General features: G+C 41.5%; 1 protein-coding gene across 15 annotated transcripts in view; it reads left to right on the top strand.

Annotated features, from left to right (window-relative positions):
* The window catches only part of SOX5 (SRY-box transcription factor 5), a 371,094-nt gene that overhangs the window by 339,219 nt on the left and 13,796 nt on the right, over window positions 1-18,079 (top strand). For 12 of the 15 annotated variants that reach the window (XM_064155975.1, XM_064155969.1, XM_064155972.1 and 9 more), the window contains 3 exons: window positions 3-175; window positions 16,531-16,639; window positions 17,350-17,523. In XM_064155975.1, the coding sequence (XP_064012045.1) occupies window positions 3-175; window positions 16,531-16,639; window positions 17,350-17,523 (456 nt within the window). The remainder of the gene's footprint in view (window positions 1-2; window positions 176-16,530; window positions 16,640-17,349; window positions 17,524-18,079) is intronic. The other 3 variants (XM_064155981.1, XM_064155971.1, XM_064155970.1) reach the window with 1 other exon arrangement.

The raw sequence follows: 18,079 nt of genomic DNA, 5'->3' as shown, positions 1-18,079 counted from the left end.
AGATATCCTTTCTTCTGTCACGTCGTCAGGTTATTTAAATGACCACGATGCTGTAACCAAGGCAATCCAGGAGGCCCGGCAGATGAAGGAGCAACTTCGGAGGGAACAGCAGGTGCTGGATGGGAAGGTGGCCGTTGTGAATAGCCTGGGTCTCAATAACTGCAGGACAGAAAAGGTGAGTTTGCAACACTCCCTTCATATTAAGTACACTCTACAGATACGTAATTCCTTCCGCTTCTTTTTCATTTTTAAACAGAGTAGTTACTTAAATGAAAAGTCAGGAATACAATGAAAACCACAGCCAAAGGATGACACAAGAGATGACATGAGTGGGAAGGAGGCAGAGATAGTTAAAGCCCACATGAAAACTTTGGAGGCCACTAATTCTCTGTTCCAACCTGTCAACATGTATTATGAGAAGGTGATCTTGAAATCTCTTGGGTCTAAGTGAGAATCTTACTTTATGGAAATGCTTAACTGTGTTTGCGGGATGAGCTGGATTTGAAAATATTCAAGCTTCTTTGGGAGCATAAGCTTTGCTGATACTCAGGCTCAGCTTCTGGGTATTTAGCCTTCTGAGGTTGTCATATATGATATTTTGTGACCGTTGCAATGTGGCACGGTCATGTCATGTTAGGTGAGTTAACAAAACTGAAAAAATGGAGAATTGACAGCACAAAATATTTGCAGTGAAACTTAAGAAGCAGAAGAATATATGGACCTCACCACCTTCTGCTTTCAAACTGTCCTGTGAAGGTGTGCTATAACAAACTAGCAACAGAATGAATATTCTCTGCTGAAATTTGTATGTGTTGCAAGCGTTGCCGATGTCAAAGGGGTTCTTCTTTGCCATTTTTCTCTGGAAATACCTGATGTTGTTCCATGTGCTGCCTTGGCTTATGGAGGATAAATAGACCTGCCAGTCCAGACAAAATGCTGCCACATTTATAGTGAGCTCTCTTTACAACACAGAATCACAGAATGTTAGGGGCTGGAAGGGACCTCAAAACATTGTCGAGTCCAGCCCCCCTGCCAGAGCAGAATTACCTAAATTAGGTCACAGAAGAATACATCCAGGCAGGTTTGGAATGTCTCTGGAGAAGGAGACTTCACAGCTTCTCAGGACTGCCTGGTCCAGTGCTTTGTCACCCTCGTAGTGAAAAAGTTTTTCCTTATGTTCACGTGGAACCTCCTCTGCTCCAGCTTGCGCCCATTGCTCCTTGTCCTTTCATTGGACATCCCTGAGCAGAGCCTGGCTCTATCCTCCTGACACTGCCCTTCACATCTTTATACACGTGAATGAGGTCACCTCTCAGGCTCCTCCATGCTAAAGAACTCCCTCAACCTTTCCTCAGAATTGAGATGTTCCATTCCCTTCATCATCTTTGTGGCTCTCCTTTGGAGTCTTTCAAGCAATTCCCTGAGGTCCTTCTAGAACTGAGCAGCCCAGAACTGGACACAATATTCCAGATGTGGCCTCACCAAGGCAGAGTAGAGGGGGAGAAAAATCTCTCTTGACCTACTAGCCACTCCCCTTCTAATCCACTCCAGGGTGCCATTGGCCTTCTTGGCCACAAGGGCACATTGCTGGCTCATGGACATCCTTCTGTCCACCAGGACCTCCAGGTCCCTTTCCCCTAGATTGGGTCAGCCCCCATACTGGTGTGTAACACTGCTATGTAAGCTCTACATCCAAACTCTGTGTTTATCTCAGAATTCCATGCTCAGCAAGACTTCTTACTCAGTTTCTCCTTTCCGTTGCAGTATTTTCTAGGATGAACACAGCCTTTGTTTTGCAGTACAGCAAAGATGACTATTGCTGCGTTAGGTGTAAACTGAATTTTATTGAAACTACTTATAGTGGATTTCCACTGTAAAGCCTTACATGAATCATTGAGATAGGCAGATAAATGGAATAAATAAAAATGATCAGCTATTTAGCAGAAACTTGAAAGTCAGTCATCCTAGGAAGCTTGTGAGTCAAACAATATTGTCCAGAATGAGCAGATTGCTAATTTGGATAGCTTTCCATTTTCCCTGGTTTTAGATGGAGTTTGATCAATAAGCTGCAAGAAGCCAGCAGCCTGGGTAATGAATGTTAAATGTACATGTGAGGCTCTCACTACTGTACTTTTTTCATCAGTCTATCCTGGGTGTAAGTGATGTAGAAATTACTCCAATTTCGTGCACTTTTCTTGAGAGGAAGAGGAAGGGAAAAAAAAGGTCAGTGTAATAGGAATCTGATAGTACATACAACCTCTCTGAGGAGAATAAGAGCACTGGTATGGGAAAAGAGGAGGAAAGAGAGGGATGGAGCATGTTTGTGGCATTTCATATAGAAGAGTACCAGAAGAGAAAAGTGAAAAGCAGAGCGTCAGATATAAGAAGTGATCACAAGCACAAAGGAATTTATATTCAAATATTTAAGCATTCTTGAAAGGATGCTCGGAGCAGAAATTTCTTTTCTCTGCTCCCCATGTAGAAATGACTTTAACACTCAGCCAGATGCTAATGCAAAGTGACTCAAGCTATTCCTCGCAAGCATAGCTAAATTGCCGTTATTTGTTAAGCGCATTGAATTCAGCTGTGGATACAGCAGTTGGTTGCATTCAGAAAGCATCTGTACCCTTTTTTTTCTCCTCTTTTTTTTTTTTTTTTAATCCTCCAAAGCAGAGACGACTCTACCTATCTCCCCCCTCTCCTCCCTTGTGCTGGCTGGGAATTGTCAAGTGACAACCGACCAAATCCTTTTGGACAGGAAGCCTTCATCCTGAGTTCTGTATACTTGCAAAGCAGGCCTTGTGGTTGGATCAGGAAGCCCATTAAAAGCACTTTGATGGTATGGAAATTCATCTTCATGAAGCACCCAGGCCCCTAAGCAGCATGCTGTTTAGCTGTGGTTACAGATCAGTCATTCACATCGGAGGGCAGTAATTGTGCTGACGGCTTGTTCGGCAATGGAAGTACATAAAATAATCCCAGGCCCTCCACCATGGCATTGGGAGTTAATCTTCTTTAATACAGATCAGCTGTTGTTCTAACACATGACTTTATGCTGGCTCTAGTGACTCTGCACAGCCTTTTGATTAAGTAACAGGAGTGGAACCATCTGCATTCACTTTATTCTGTTACTTTCCTATTGTTAGGATTCTCCTTACCCCTTCTGTTTTCACTTCTCACCCTCAAGCCCAGTTGAAGTTTATTTTCCTCTCTAATTCATGCCTCCTGGTGGGCTCGTGGAGGGCAGAGAGAAGTTCTTTTACAAGGTAACAGGAAGAAAAAATTGTTTGCTGAATTGAAAACTTTTCTAAAGCAACTGTAAGGCTTGGGAGTTTTGATACAATTAATGCCAGATTTTTATTGGGGTACACTGAGTTATTTCTTTTTATTTATTTTAATGCAGAGGCAGGAAAGAACAGAACTAGTTTGGAGCCCTCCTAGATTTTCACAGTATTTGAGATGCTGGGGTGACCACATGAGCCACCAAGCACTAGTTAAGAAGTTGCACTTTTTCACTTGCAAGGTCTCAGCTGTCTCTTGGTTTTGGCCCAACAGAGAAAAAGACATAGGCTGTCAAATTGAGGGGCTCTTTCTCCTTTGCCATGTACACTCTAGGCTGTCCAGTGACTTGCCAGCTGTGAAGTTCAGATCCAGACAAAGACTCCAACTTCTCTAAAGTTTGTGTCTGTTTGATCTTGGACTTGAAATTTTCTCCCTTACTAAGAGCAAGATTTCAGAGAAAGACAATTAAATTTTATTCTGGGTTTTCCTTCTCTTTCAAGGGAAAGAAAGAGATAGCTGGGGAGGTGGATATTGAGAAATAGAGTGATGCAGTTGTTACTGCTGAGGGTTTCCCTTCAGAAGCTCAGAGTCCCACTGGACCTCTTAAAGGCATCCTCCTGAATTTTTGGGCTGTTACATTTTCTCACTGGTTGATTCCTGATAGGAAAATTTTCAGGTGAGGGGGATGGAATTAAAAGGAGGTTAGCCTAATGTAGCTATATGTCTGTGGGCATATTCATACTTAGAAATGTACATTAAGTACAGAATAAAGTCTCACCTTCTGCTACAGTGAGCTCAATCTTTACAGGCACCACTCATCTGGGGCTATCCCAGATTTTCCTTCCTTCTTTCTTTCAGTTCTTAGTGTAATTATGGAAACCTGCAGTTCTCTGATACCTCTTGAGCTTTTAGTTGCATGAATTGCTGGTGCAGCCTACCCGTGAAGGTTGGCTTTGTGCAGTTACAAATATGTATGTTAGACTCTTGGTAGGGATTAATCTGGTAAGGGTTGCTGGGGCAGGCTCAGGGCTGGAAGTCATCTTTGTGAGTCCCAGTTGAAGTTCTTGGGGCTTTTCTCTGCACGTAAACATGACCTGTTACCTGGATCGTGTTCCCAGATGGGTTGTTGCCTCTGGACAGGCAGACGTGCCAGCTGAAAGGCAGGACTTTCGTGGACTTGGAGAGGAAATGTATAAAAGGAGTCATAAATGAGAAAAGACTTGTAGAAGTGACTAGGATAATTGGGGTGAGTCACTTTATGGGCACGTAACTTAGGCCATCTTGAGGGATTTCATTTTCAGAGGATTACAGTAAAAACTATGAGCATCATGATGAACATGGATTTTACTGAAACCTATTTTAATTGCAAATGCAATAAACCATATTTTTACATTACTTTTCTTGGAAGCATTTCCGTGTGTAAATGAGAAGAGTGTGTATATGTTTTTCTGGTTTCTTGGAAACCCAGGAGCATAGTTTTATTTGTAATTGTCATCTATAGTTAATTATAGCTTGATATGTACTATACATAAACAATGTTACCTTTTATACATGTAGAGTGCAGATTGTCATCTAGTGCAAACAGCACAACAGGCAGCGTCATCAAGTGGACTCTGGTCTATTTGTTCAATCCCAAACCTGCCTGTTCCTCTGCAAAGAGAGGTGTACACAAACACAAAGAGCCAGCATGTGTGTGCATGCATACAAGCCTGAAGTGCGCTCTTTCAGAGATGCACAGCACAAACATGTCCCGAGCTAGCCAGTAATGCTCTGATTGTAGTCTCAAACATTTTTGTATGTACCCTGGTAACTGTAAAAATGGGTGAAAGGGACACAAGCAGATACTTGAGCATGTGGTCTAAACACAGGTGCTGGTTTCTGGCTGCTGATGTCTGCTGCTGTAGGTGCAGGCAGCTGGGAGTGTTGTGCAAGTATAAATAGCCATGCGAGGGTTTCAGATGTATGCAGACAGTCACATTTGTAGCACGCTCTGAGATGAGTGCATCTGAATGCATGCATCTCCTGCGCTGAAGTGTTTCCTAACCTGTGGTACAATTTGCTTGGAGTATGTCCTTTTAAATGGCTCTGACATGTACTTGTCTGCTGGACTGTAACTAAAAAGCTATTTGTAACAATATTTATTCCAGCATTGTAGGCAGGATCCTATTTATTACTCATGCTTATGGAACACCGGTTTCAAGATGTCTTTCCTTCCATTCCCACCCAGCCCTCTACTCCCCGTTCTCCCCACCCCTACCTCCCTCTCTTCCCTTTAAGAGTGTGCCAAACACGAAATGACAGTGACCAATGTTGACTTAATGTGGATGTTTAATAATGAAAAAAGTGTGTCAGTTCCAGCGTTAGTTACAAATGGCAGTAAGTATATCAGGTGGCAGCACTGTAATAATTTTACATCCATCATTCCTTCCTGCTGCCTCACTGGCTGCCTGATGGATGGGAATAGCAGAGTTAACTCTTAAGAAACTGCTGTGATCTGCTGAGCTGAAATGAATTCTGTCCCTGCTCTCCCCTCAAGGAGGAGTGGGATATTAAGAATCTCAAACCCACACACACTGCTGTGTTTGAGAAATAAAACGCTGGAGCTTGCTTTACTGAAGGCATAAAGAGGAGCTGGTTTAGCACGTGGGATTAAAATTTCTCTTATAGTAGAGAATTTTGCTTCAATAACATTTTTTTCTTCCCCTAATGATTAAATTTGAACCAGAAAGTCAAGAAAAAAACTGGAAGAGAGATGGGCAGGGAGAAGAAGAAAAGAGAAAGGCTGGTAAAATGGACTCTGACCCTATACTTGCCACAGATGCTTACAGTCCATGGGTCAGACTATGCAAAATAAGTTGGCATGATTGAAACTGGGAAGAACAGGATTTGGCACATGTCAGGGTTACCAAACAGGAAAAACCCACTGGAAACAAGTCCAGAGGTCCAGTACTAAGATCACAAACCAAAAGTCACTTTGTAAGGATTGAAACCTGCCCATTTTCATCATCTCTTCAGTATTGTGCTGGAGAAATACTTTCAGCATTCACTTCGACTTGCTAGTCAGTCTTTTCACCACAAATATTACATAACACACACACACCCACCCCTCTGCAAGTTCAGCAGAGCACTAATACATGTGCCTTGTAATTTGCACCCCACTCTGTTCCTCACTGTCCTTTTAAACACTAGGAAGGATGATCAGTGTAATGTTTTTGTCCTCTTCTTGCACTGTAAGCAGATCCCCATTTGGAATAATTGCTATTGAATGTGGAGCCCAAGTTGTATCTTGCAGCGAATGGACTGCTAGAATCCCATGACACAGAAGTTAACATATTACTCTAACAACTATTTGTGCCCTTCTTTATTACCCTTTTTTCCTAGCCTCGTCCTAATTTTGTCTTAGTGTGGTTCTTTGCTAGCAGGAATTCTTGTATGCAGGTCGTAGTCCTCTTTGTTAATGCTATCAACAGAGAGCAGACAGTTTTCAGAAAGCATGACAAGAAGGCAGGCAGGTATTATGTCATCACCCATCCATCACCCTGTATGTCAGCCTTTCAGTGGACCCAACCAGCAGGCTCAACGGGATCTTTCATGTTCAAGGAGCCCTCTATTCAACAGGGCTACTGTAGCCATTGTCATTCCTCCTGAAACTTTTCTCAGATTTAATTAAAAGCACATGGCAGGTTTGCACGTTGCAGAGATTAAATTTGGGTTTGCCCAGCACTGGTAACTAAGCATTAAACATTTTGATTTGTTTCAGATGGAAGTTTTATTTCTCTTTCCCGTCCCCCCCCCCTTCTTTTTTTTTCCCCATTTGCTTTGTGGCGCTTGTGTGTATTTATATTTACAGCCTCTGCATTTAATGGCCACATGCCTTGTTTTCACAGATGGCCAGTGGAAGACTTCTCCTCCCCCCTTTTCTCTTAGTGAAGCCTGCCTTTGGTTTTGCTACTTTTGTCACAGTGCCACTACTCTCAGTTAGCAAATGCCTACGCATGGGAGGGGGAGATTCTGTAATAAGGATTTTCTTTTATTCCCCCAAGGATTTTTGCTCTCTATTTTAAAAGACCTTTGTTTTTCCTTTTTTAATCCTGATTGACCATCATCTGTCAAATGCCTAGATACATTATTTCCATTAACAAAATGAATACCTGTATTTTTGTACGTCTTTAGTGCATCATTATGGTCAGTGTTAGCTCATAACAAATTAGACACACAGAAAGAGGGGCAAATTCTGCCCACAGATGAAATTCCTGTTGGAGTTGAGAACATCAGGCAGAGAGGCAAAGGAAGAACCCTGGATCCTTGCAGCTGCTGAAGTCTGAATGGCAGTTTAAGTCTTCATTCACTCCAAGGGCAGAGATTGGAAACATTCACAGGCTAGTGTGGATCAGGGAAGACTGCAGCTGTTTATACCTTAGTGGAAATTTTATTAAGCCAATAAATATGGATCAGCTCTCTTCTGAAAAAAAAAACAAACCAAAACAAAAACAAACAAAAAACCCAAACCAACCAATTTGGAGTTCTCATTATGTCTTTTGAGCTTTTTGAGTCTTTGGGTTTAAGTTCCAAGCTGTGCCCTAGAGCCATGAGAGCTAATCACTTCCTGAGATTTTGTTAGCATGTTTACATAATCATGTGCCTCCAACAGCCAGAGCTTTCAGCTCAATCGGGGCACCACTGTAACAGAGTGTAACAGAGACTGAGCCCTCTGTGAATCTTGTCAACTTAAGCCTCCTTAGGGTCATCCTGCCTTGTCCTGTGCATCCTAGAAAGCACAAACAGTAACTGGTGTGTTTTGGGGTTGCTGGACTTGACCTTTAATTGAGCTGATGCTGAAGTGTAGACAAAGTCTTACTGCATGAGTGAGAAAATGTTGTGGTTTCTTTCCTGGGAGATAACCTGGATAGCATGTCAACTTCTTTCATTAGAACTGGAAGAAACATAAGCAAAGGACAGCAACCTTCATAATTTTAATACCATCTAGGGAAAACTGGAAAAGAGTAGACAGTACATCTCTAATGCTGCTGTGCAGCTGAGTCACCCATTGTTTAATAAACAATTGCCAGGAAAGCAGAGCCTGTGATCTTGCTTTCTCTATATGTGCATGTAGACCTTCTTTCCCAGGATATCCTGTGTGGGTTGTGATTTTCATTGTGTTTCATTTTTGATGTGCTGCCTTTGTTCCTCGATTAACCCTTTCCTCAGTGATCAGCTGTAGCAAACGTTTCTGACTCTGAAATCCTTCACTAAAATGTGTGTAGCAGATTTTATCCAGAGAACTCAATACTCTTCATAACGGTGGGAAAATGCCACAATCTCCATCCTGCTTAGCTGGGGAAACTAAGGTGCAGCAGTAGAGAGATTCAAGCACAGTTACAGAGCATGTGCCTGCAGAAAGCAGTCTAAATGAGAAACTGGGTCATCTAACTTTTAATATTTGCAATCAGCAGCTTATAGCTGGATGTCATTGAAGTTGGTGCCTATGCCCACGCTGTGAAAGCTTCTCTAGAAAGGAAGTAGTGTTTCATCGTTCTGCTCTGCTTTTGCTTTCCTTTTTATTTCTTCTATAAAGTAACAGACTGGACTAGTTTTACTGGCATTTTCGTTTTAAAATCTTGATTTGCACTATCTCTCAGAGCTCATAACCAAAGAAAAGGAGGACCTCAGTGTCCTTATGCTCTCTAGAGTTGCAGCTTTGCATCAGTTTGTTTCCAAGTCAAGTAATGTATTTTACTGATGAAGTAATTATTTTTCTAATAAAGAACTGAAAATAAATATCTTAGGGACCTCATCCCTGCCAGTTATAGAGGATTTTCCTCTTTGTGATTCAGTGGACTCTGTCTTCCCTTCAGTGCTTTGAAAGGTACTGATTTGAGAGCCATTAGAAAGCAAATACCTGTGTCCACCATGAAAATGACTGTGCAGATTTCAGCAAACCGCTCTGTGGCTGAGTGTCTGCTCCTGAGAGAAGAGCAGTTAGAAGTCTGAGCCTACTCCTTCCATCTGATTTCTTCGCTACAACACCTTCTAGGGGACCTTTCTACTGAGTCCATATAGAGCTTCCCATGTTACAAGTTAGATGCAGTATTGAACCAATTTGGATTTGAAAATACAAACCAAAAGTTGTGGCTCCTTTGCCAAATGGTGTAGACCCAATTAAGACTGGGTATAAGAACTCTGAAATAAGTACTATAAAATAGGAAGGTCCACAAACAAAGACTATTATTTTCTTGCTTCTAATGCTGCTTTTAGTCTCTGTGGGAGGATTATTCCATGAAAAAGAAAGATCTCAGATAAGCTGAGGGGGTGGTGCATGCATTGTTTCTTCATACTCAACTTTGATGCAACAACAACAACAGAAATCTCCCAAATGATAAATTATTGTGGCATTATAAATAATCTTTCATCTTCTTTGGTGGTCCACAAAGTTTATATAATTGGAAGGCTAAAACCTTCCTTTGTTATTTCTTCCCTTTTCATTAGTACAGTAGAAGACTATAAAATTGTGCAGCCAGAAGGGATTTAACAATTACTGAGTCAACATTTGAAAGCCTCACTCTATTTTATTATTTTGTGTATGTGCTTTTTATGAATTATACAGCCCTGCAAGCATTACTTAAGCAAGGTCCATGGTAATGGAGGATCTGCAACTGCTCTTATTCTTGTTTCATTTTGTATTGTCTTGTAATGTGCTATTAGCAAGAGTCACGATTCCACACTCAAGGAACTACAAGCTCAAGGTTATATTTTTAAGATAAGATTCAAGAGTGCTAGTTTCACTTCCTAAAACTACCAGTCTTTATAAGGAACCTTTGGCAAGTCACATAATATGTGAGTCAGGGTCCATTCTGGTAAACAGAGTCAACAGTGCTGTCTTTCATTGTGAAATTTTGTGGCTAAATTCACTGGTGAGTGCAAAACACTTGGGCAGTGTGATCTGTTACACAAAAAAACCTACATCTAAATAGATGGTTCGTCTAGAGCTGGGAGTTCACTTACAGCAGTTATAGGTGTAACAGGCTCTGCATTGCCATATGGTTTGGACTGGGGCATAGACAGTGTGTGCAGTACCTACTTTTAAGTACCATGGTATTCTCATGCAGGATTAGACACTGAACTGCAAAAAAGTTATCATGTGCAAGGCTGTGGGTACGGCTTTCACTACTGCCATTGGCTCCTCTTAAGTTCTTTCAGCTCTGCAATACCTACCTCATGTTTTCCACATTTTGAAAGACTGTGGATGAAGATTTTATAACACAAGCTATTCTGATGTTTATTACTGCATGAGGTAGAGGAATTGCACAGAAAGACTCTTTTTGCAGTCTTTGCTCATGTCAGATGTAGGATAAGACTCTTCACCTTTTTGGAGAGCTAAGGAAAATATCGTCATTCTGAATGGATAACACCTGGCACCACCAGCGTGTCTGATAATTAAAGCTGTTTTTCTGTCACAAACACAGGTGAATTTTCATTGCAGGACCACACTCCAGCAGCTAATCTGCCTAGCACTTTAAGTTTTGATGCATACTGACCAAGGTATGTGTCATGTTTGATATTTTGATGGCTGACATTTTAGATACACTGATATTCTAGCAGGAGGACTCCCTGCCTGTGGCAGAGCGTTGGAACTGGATGATCTTTGAGGTCCCTTCCAACCTAAACCATTCTATGATATTTACTGGGGCTTATTGAGAGAAGACTTCTGCCTCAGCATCACAAACCACATTAAATGCTGTCACAGGCCCTGCTTAAGAATCTAAGATAAAAACTAGCATATCAAAATTCAATCTGTTTCAAAATACCACCTTCAGAGTTTAGATGGGGGAAAAATTTCCTGCAGAGTAGTATGATAAATAGATAGACAAACTGCACTTGGAGCAGGAGGAGGGAGGTGAGACACTAAAAAGGACAATACCAGGCAACCATCTATTTCTTTTTCGATATTAACAGTGAAGGGAACAAAGGTAGCAGGCACTTTGTCCGTAAGGGTATTTGTAATTCTTAGGTGTGAGAGCTGGTCAGCAAGTTTCTCCTTGCAGTCTATAGGTAATCCTATTGGCTCTCTGGAGCTCCTCTACAAATACTTTTTTTCCCCTGGCCTTTCGTTCACTTGGAGTAAGAAAAGGAGGAATGTGAAGAGATGTCCCTGAACACTCCTCCTTCAGTATTCCACACTGACTGTATCTTTGCAAGCATCAAACTGAGAGGGAAAAATATTCATACCGGGGGTAGTGGGGGCAGGGTTAGGTGAGTTGAAAAGTGAGGAGTGGACTGCTTCAGTAAAACTGCTAACCTTGAATTATGCAATCAGAAAATCAGCTCTTGCCAAAATGCAATTCTGACAGAGTTCAGAGTGCTGTCAGTGTTTGCCAAATACCCCAGCCAAAAGGATGTCTCCAAGAGGGGGAGGAGGGATCCATTGCCACATGGCCAGCATTCACAGTGTTCTGGAAGAACTGTGGAGTCCTGTAGGAGTGGAGGCGTGTGCATGGTCTCAGGTCCACCCAAAGCGTTGGTATCATGATCCAACACAAGGCAGGAGCAGTGAGGTCAGGAGGGTAGGCAAATATAACACAGTGACTTTATTCCTTAGACCTTCCAAGGTTTTGCTTCACGTTTGCATAGTAGCAGGAGGAGTCCTGGCAAACATTATCAGGCTGCTCTGTATGTTTTGACTCTTCTTGGTTTATTTTCTTCGATTAAAGAGATGGCAACCAAGTTCTTGACATTTTTATATCAATGTTTTGTTAAACTATGACAGCTATCCATGACAGAGAGCCAAGTAACTTCTGCAGCTGACCACAAAGCTTGAGTCTGACTTGCGGTGCTTAGTCATTTTTTAATGCGTATTTTTTTTCTCCCTGATACATTCCATGTGTGTTTCTCATTGTTCTTTTAAATATAGTTATAATACTGCTAGGAGCTGTGGTATTAATCTTCTCCAGTGGATTACCGTCTTTGATTAATAAAGTTTTAGAAGCCTGACATTGTGGCTGCTGTTGAAACCTCCCTGCTTGGACTTTGAACAATTGTGCTATTGTAGGATTGATGGCTGTCTACAGTATTGTCTTCTCCTGGTTTGCCCATTACAATTTTAAATGATACAGACAACAGAACTCTCACTGTGCCTGTGGAGAGCCTCTCCTACAATCTGATAGAAATGACCATTAGGATAGTTTTTCCAACCTCCGCTGAAGTTCTTCATAGAGGAAAAAATGTGTTTATAAGATGTCTTGCAGACTCTGGGGCCTGAACAAAAATGCAAATGTTTAGAAGAAACGAAGGATTGCTTCTTCTTTAGCAAGAGATCTCTGTGGTTCTCTTTGCAAGAGCAGAAGGATTCCTTACTGTTACTTTTTGCTGCTTTGTGCTGCATGGCTTTTAGCAGGTCCCAACAAACAATTTTTTACACCACTTCCTCAGATTTGGACCAACCTTGCCTGTTCTTCCCAAAAGTCACCATCCCTGGAGGTGTTGAAGAAAAGCCTGAATGGGGCACTTAGTGCCATGGTCTAGTTGATTGAATAGGGCTGGGTGATAGGTTGGACCGGATGAGTTTGGAGGTCTCCTCCTGCCTGGTTGATTCTATGATTGGGTTTAGGTTGCATTGCTCATAGTATGATGAGTATTTTATGCCTTTGATGTGTGGGGAAAATCTGAAATGAAGGGCTTACCATTCTGGTTATTCTCATGTGGCTTTCAAAACCTGAAAACGTGCAATTTTGTCAGCTGATCTCTTTTGCCCTTTTTTTTCTCTGCTAGCAAGACAATTAGATGTAGAGCTTGATAAAATGTTAAAATAATTTAAAAGTGTAGTCCAACATAACGTCCAGGAATATGCCACTGCCTCCTGAATTCTAGTGCTGTGTGATACCTGCATTATTGAAGCAAAACTAGAAGTCGATTGATTCGGATTGGATGTTAGGAAGAAGTTCTTCACCATGAGGGTGGTGAGACACTGAACAAGTTGCCCAGGGAGGTGGTCGAAGCTCCATCCCTGGAGGTTTTTAAGGCTAGGCTGGATGGGACTCTGAGCAACCTGATGTAGTGTGAAGTGAGCCTGCCCATGGCAGAGAGGTTGGAACTGGATGATTCTTGAGGTCCTTTCCATCCCTGACAGTTCTAAGTGTGCTACTGAACCCAACAGGTGTGTACTCCACCTTTTAGCACTGGATGGTACAGCAGTTTGCAGCTGTTTACACAGCTGATACAACACAGTGGACAATGGCAGTTCTAAGAAGATGTAATTTGCTGTTGAATCAAGGTGACAGTGATAAATAGACCATATTTTTGTAAAAATTTGAAACCATTGTGGACCTCTTGTCTGAAGTTCTTAAACAGGTTCTGTGAGTGGAGACTGGACTGGCCATGTCAACAGAGAGTGCTTTGGGTTTTTTAACATTTGTTTCTTTGGAGCTTCCATAAATACTTTGACCATAAACTGAAAGGTAAAGAGATGCTTCTATCAAACAAAACCCAATGAGTCATCAACCGAATGCTCTCGAGCAAAAACACATGTGAATGCTGCTTATCCCCTCTTAAATATTTTGTAGTTGTGAAAGTGTTTCTGTGCATCAGGTTTGGGGAAAGTCAGCTGCCATATGTTTAATGGGAAGAGCATAGGAGATGGGAGCATCACTTACGTGTAGTCAAGCTTTTGTAGCCTGCCAGGGTTTCACTGATTTCTTTCTGCTCTCCTAACGCTGTTGCAGAGGCTTAGGAGACAGCAGTCTGTAGGCTGATTCTTGCCTGAGTACTTTTTGAACTTAAGTATTTCTAAACATTAATACAGAGAAGTACAGCTGGCTGTTTTAACGTGCTCTGTTTCAAGAGCAACATCCTGTGGAAGTTCCTTATAACTGTCACCTTATCATTACTGCTTGTACTACACTGTTACTGTCTGGTTTTAAGTAGCAGGGAGAAAATTGTCAGCACCTTGAAAGAGTGGTCTCCCAGCTCACCGGTATTTCAGCTGTCTGGGGCAGAGCAGTGCAGCCTGGGATCTCAGCACTTATCTGGCACTCTGTGTACCCCCTTTTTGATCTTGCCTGCACTCTCTCACTTCATCTAATGTGGCCGTGCCTCAAAATGCAAAACTGCTCAAGATGGATAGTGGCAGAGCATCTGCAGGCCTGTTGAGTCAAACTCTGATGAACGAGCCATAGCTAGCGTGTCCCTTGCAGACAGCACGCTGGAGCATTCACTGACCTTAAGACTCAATCAGATCATGTCGTCAGAGTGTGGTTCTGAATGTAACTGCCTCCAACTTCCACAGCTGCATTTACTGCATACAGAAAAAGCTGTTAAGCCTGTGCCCTTTGCGCTCCCAGCTCTGTTTCTCTAAGAGGTTTATACATGATTCAAGAAAAGTCTGCAACAGAATAACTCACCTCCCCCATAACATGCACAACAGGAGGAGATGTTCTTTTATATTTTAGGTCAGTGTCAGCATTTTAAATGATTTCTGACAACAGATTTTGAACTCTGTCACTAGGAAGTTGATGGTATTTTTTTTTTCTACAAGGAAAAAAATATTGACTTCCATTATATATCTGAGAGGGATTTGGAAGAAATACAAAGTCATCTTATTCCTGATGCTGACAGGCTGCTTTAGAAATGAGAGATGAGCTAAAAGCAGTAGATCAAAGAGTTTGGTGAAGCTAAGTGCCTGAATAGTTTGAAGCTTCTCCAGGCTTTCTGGATCTGCTCTTCCGGGTAGTGTTAGAGAAGCCCTTTTGCTTGAGATAGGCAGACCCTGCTGCATGAGCTTTTCCTGCAAAAAACAAGAGGATAAGTCATCTTGCACACTTCTGACGGAGAGGTGCCTGGTTATAGACAGAATACCAGGACTGCAAAAGAGACCTGCAATGAAAATGACTGTGAGGAGCAGGCAAGTTAACCTCCTGTTCCTTAAACTGTGTGAGCATGTGAAATTGAACAGCCTCATTTCTAACTGTCTCAAGAAAATCTTTGCCAAATGACTGACATGAATTTGAACTGTTCATTGAGTTGCAGATGCAGGGACATCACACTGCAGGATCTGTTTCTGTATTCACATTGTTCTCTTTTGTGTTTTCTTCTATAATACAACCTGGTGACATTTTTAGGCTACATAGAATACTTGTAAAGTGTCTGGTTGTCATGTGAAATCTGCACATTAGTTTAGTTTGTTGATCTTTAGCAGACATCTGGAGTGGAACAGAGCAACAAACCAGCAATCTTTCTTGCAGGAAACGGCTTAGAAGTATTTTTTCAACTGGAGCCACTTTATTATCATGCCATATCATGTCATTTTCTTAGTTTTGCAGAAGGTTCAGTGCCTAACATTTTGAAATGTTAGTATTGCTTTCCTGAAAGGTTTAATTTTAAACAGATGATTGTCAGGAAGATAGAATGTTTATAAGCAAGAGTCACTGGGAAAATAAAAACAATTGGGAAATGGAACACCTTTGTATTTGTAAAGTCAAACATTTCAGGGGGAAGTGAGGTGTTTTGAAGAGAACATTGGAATTAATGGCCCTGGCATGTTGTTCTGGCAATGTCTTTAGACACCGCTGCAGCCTGACAGATTAATTGGCAGCACACTCCAGCCTGTTGCAATCCGGAGTTCACAGATAGTTCTGACTAGATGAATGACGGACGGGGTGTCAGTAGGCTTGGGCAAAACAGTCTGGACAAGAACACAAACTGCTGCCCAAGTATCATGTTTAGTTCAGACTGGCCCTTTCCTGAGGCCTGATTAAATTTGAACTATAGAGTGTGGGGGGGTTCCTCTATGGATTGCTTCCTAAAATATTGCCTCTCAAGGAAAAAGGGCAATGTCATCCACGGCTCGGCACTTTGAGTGCAGACTGGAAATAGAGTAAAACGATAAATACATTGCAAAAGACATGTATCATCTAAACTTTCAGTCCAGCTTTTCAGTCCCAGGGACACAGGGAGTTGAGGTATTCTTCAGATGTGCAGCCAGTTTTATCCTGCCTCACTAAACCAAACATTTCAACGCCATGAAGTTTGTTCATCACTCGCTAATAATCATGTTTTAAAGAGTACTTGGTAGAGTCTGCAATGATATCCCTTCCAGGAAAAAGTGTTATTAACTATTCTTAAGTACCTGGCACGGTAAACTGTTGTGAACGAATTGTTATCCAGCTCCCCTATCAACCTGCTAAATTACCTATGACCTTTGCAGTTACAATGTTTAATTATTTTCCTGATCCAAATCCTGTCATCTTGCCCACACAGGACAAAACAACATTGGAGACCCTGACTCAGCAGCTGGCAGTAAAACAGAGTGAAGACGGGAAGTTTAGCCATGCAATGATGGATTTCAACATGAGTGGAGATTCTGATGGTCAGTACAAATGGCTTATCCTTAGTTCCAGATCCGTGTGTACATGTCAACAAGGTCTGGAGGAGAATCCAAGTGCCTATGAGGAGTTAGAGTGGTTAGCAATAAGTGTCTATGAAATGAGGCAGAAAGAACTGATTCATCATGTGGTGTTGTAACTCTGGAGCTTTCTCTGTGCACTACAGTTTTCAAGACTGAACAATTACATATTTCTGATGCTAAAATTGAGTAAGGGAGGCAAATAAATATGAGACAAAGGAAATCACACAGTAAGTCCGTGAATTATAAGCCTGATGTAGACCTGTTTCACACTCCACGTCTTGGAGGAACTTTTTTGGTCTGATAAAGCAAGAGTAATATTGATTTGTTTTTCTTCTGCTGCTTGTGTTGTGGAGCAATGAGCACAGAAGCAGGCAGATTTGTAAATAGTCATGTGCTAGTTAGAGTACTGCTGAAGACAAAATGGCTGATGTTGCTGTATATCACTGAAGCTAAGTAACATGATGCAACCAGCATTCTGCAAGCAAGACAAGAAAGTAAAAGAAAGTCTGCATTGAGAAGTATTATTTCTATTATTTAAGTAGTAAAAGATGGGTTAGAAAAGCTGTTAATGCTTTGTGATAAAAAAAGTGAAACTTCATCAAGTCTCTGCTTCATGATACTGAAAACTATACAATATACAACACACAAGCTGTGAATGTTTTTCTTTATAGGAAGTGCAGGAGTTTCAGAGTCCAGAATTTATCGGGAATCCAGAGGCCGTGGTAGCAACGAGCCCCATATCAAGCGCCCAATGAATGCATTCATGGTGTGGGCTAAAGATGAACGGAGGAAGATACTTCAAGCCTTCCCTGACATGCACAACTCCAATATCAGCAAGATATTAGGTAAGAATCATAGAGCACTCTTCTTTCTGTATTAATACTCAAAAGAAAATTCTGACTGAATAGATCTGAGCACTTGACACAACAGAATTATTGTCTTTACTACTTAGTGACTGCACCAAGGGCAGCAGTGGTACAAGCTTCCACTGTCCTGCCTAGCACTGTATGTTAACCATCACCTGAAATGTTCTTGTGTCTTTGTAATTTCTTAAGATTGTGATGGTGGCTTTGGTGAAGAACTCAAACTGAGTAGACAACACCAGCTTATTTCATTATGCTTTTGAACAAGCACAAAACAACTGCTGCTGTTTATTTGCCCACATGTTTCATCTAACTAGATTCCTTGGGGTAGCACATGGGCGTATTTGATTTATGGTGTAGTACTTTCTGTTCAAATCAGTGTCCTAAGGTACTTCTTTTTATTTTATGTACTGTCAGTTTTAAAGGATTCTTACTATGTTCCTGTTACATTAATTTCCCTTTATTATTTCAATCATGAGCTGCTTTTATTCTAAATATTCTGAAAAGACTCCTGAAATCAAGAAAAGAAACTTCCTAT

Source organism: Pogoniulus pusillus, chromosome 15 (assembly GCF_015220805.1).
Source record: "Pogoniulus pusillus isolate bPogPus1 chromosome 15, bPogPus1.pri, whole genome shotgun sequence".
Classification (NCBI taxonomy): Eukaryota; Metazoa; Chordata; class Aves; order Piciformes; family Lybiidae; genus Pogoniulus; species Pogoniulus pusillus.
Note: the sequence above shows the minus strand (reverse complement) of the source record. Positions and strands in the feature narration are given on the sequence as shown.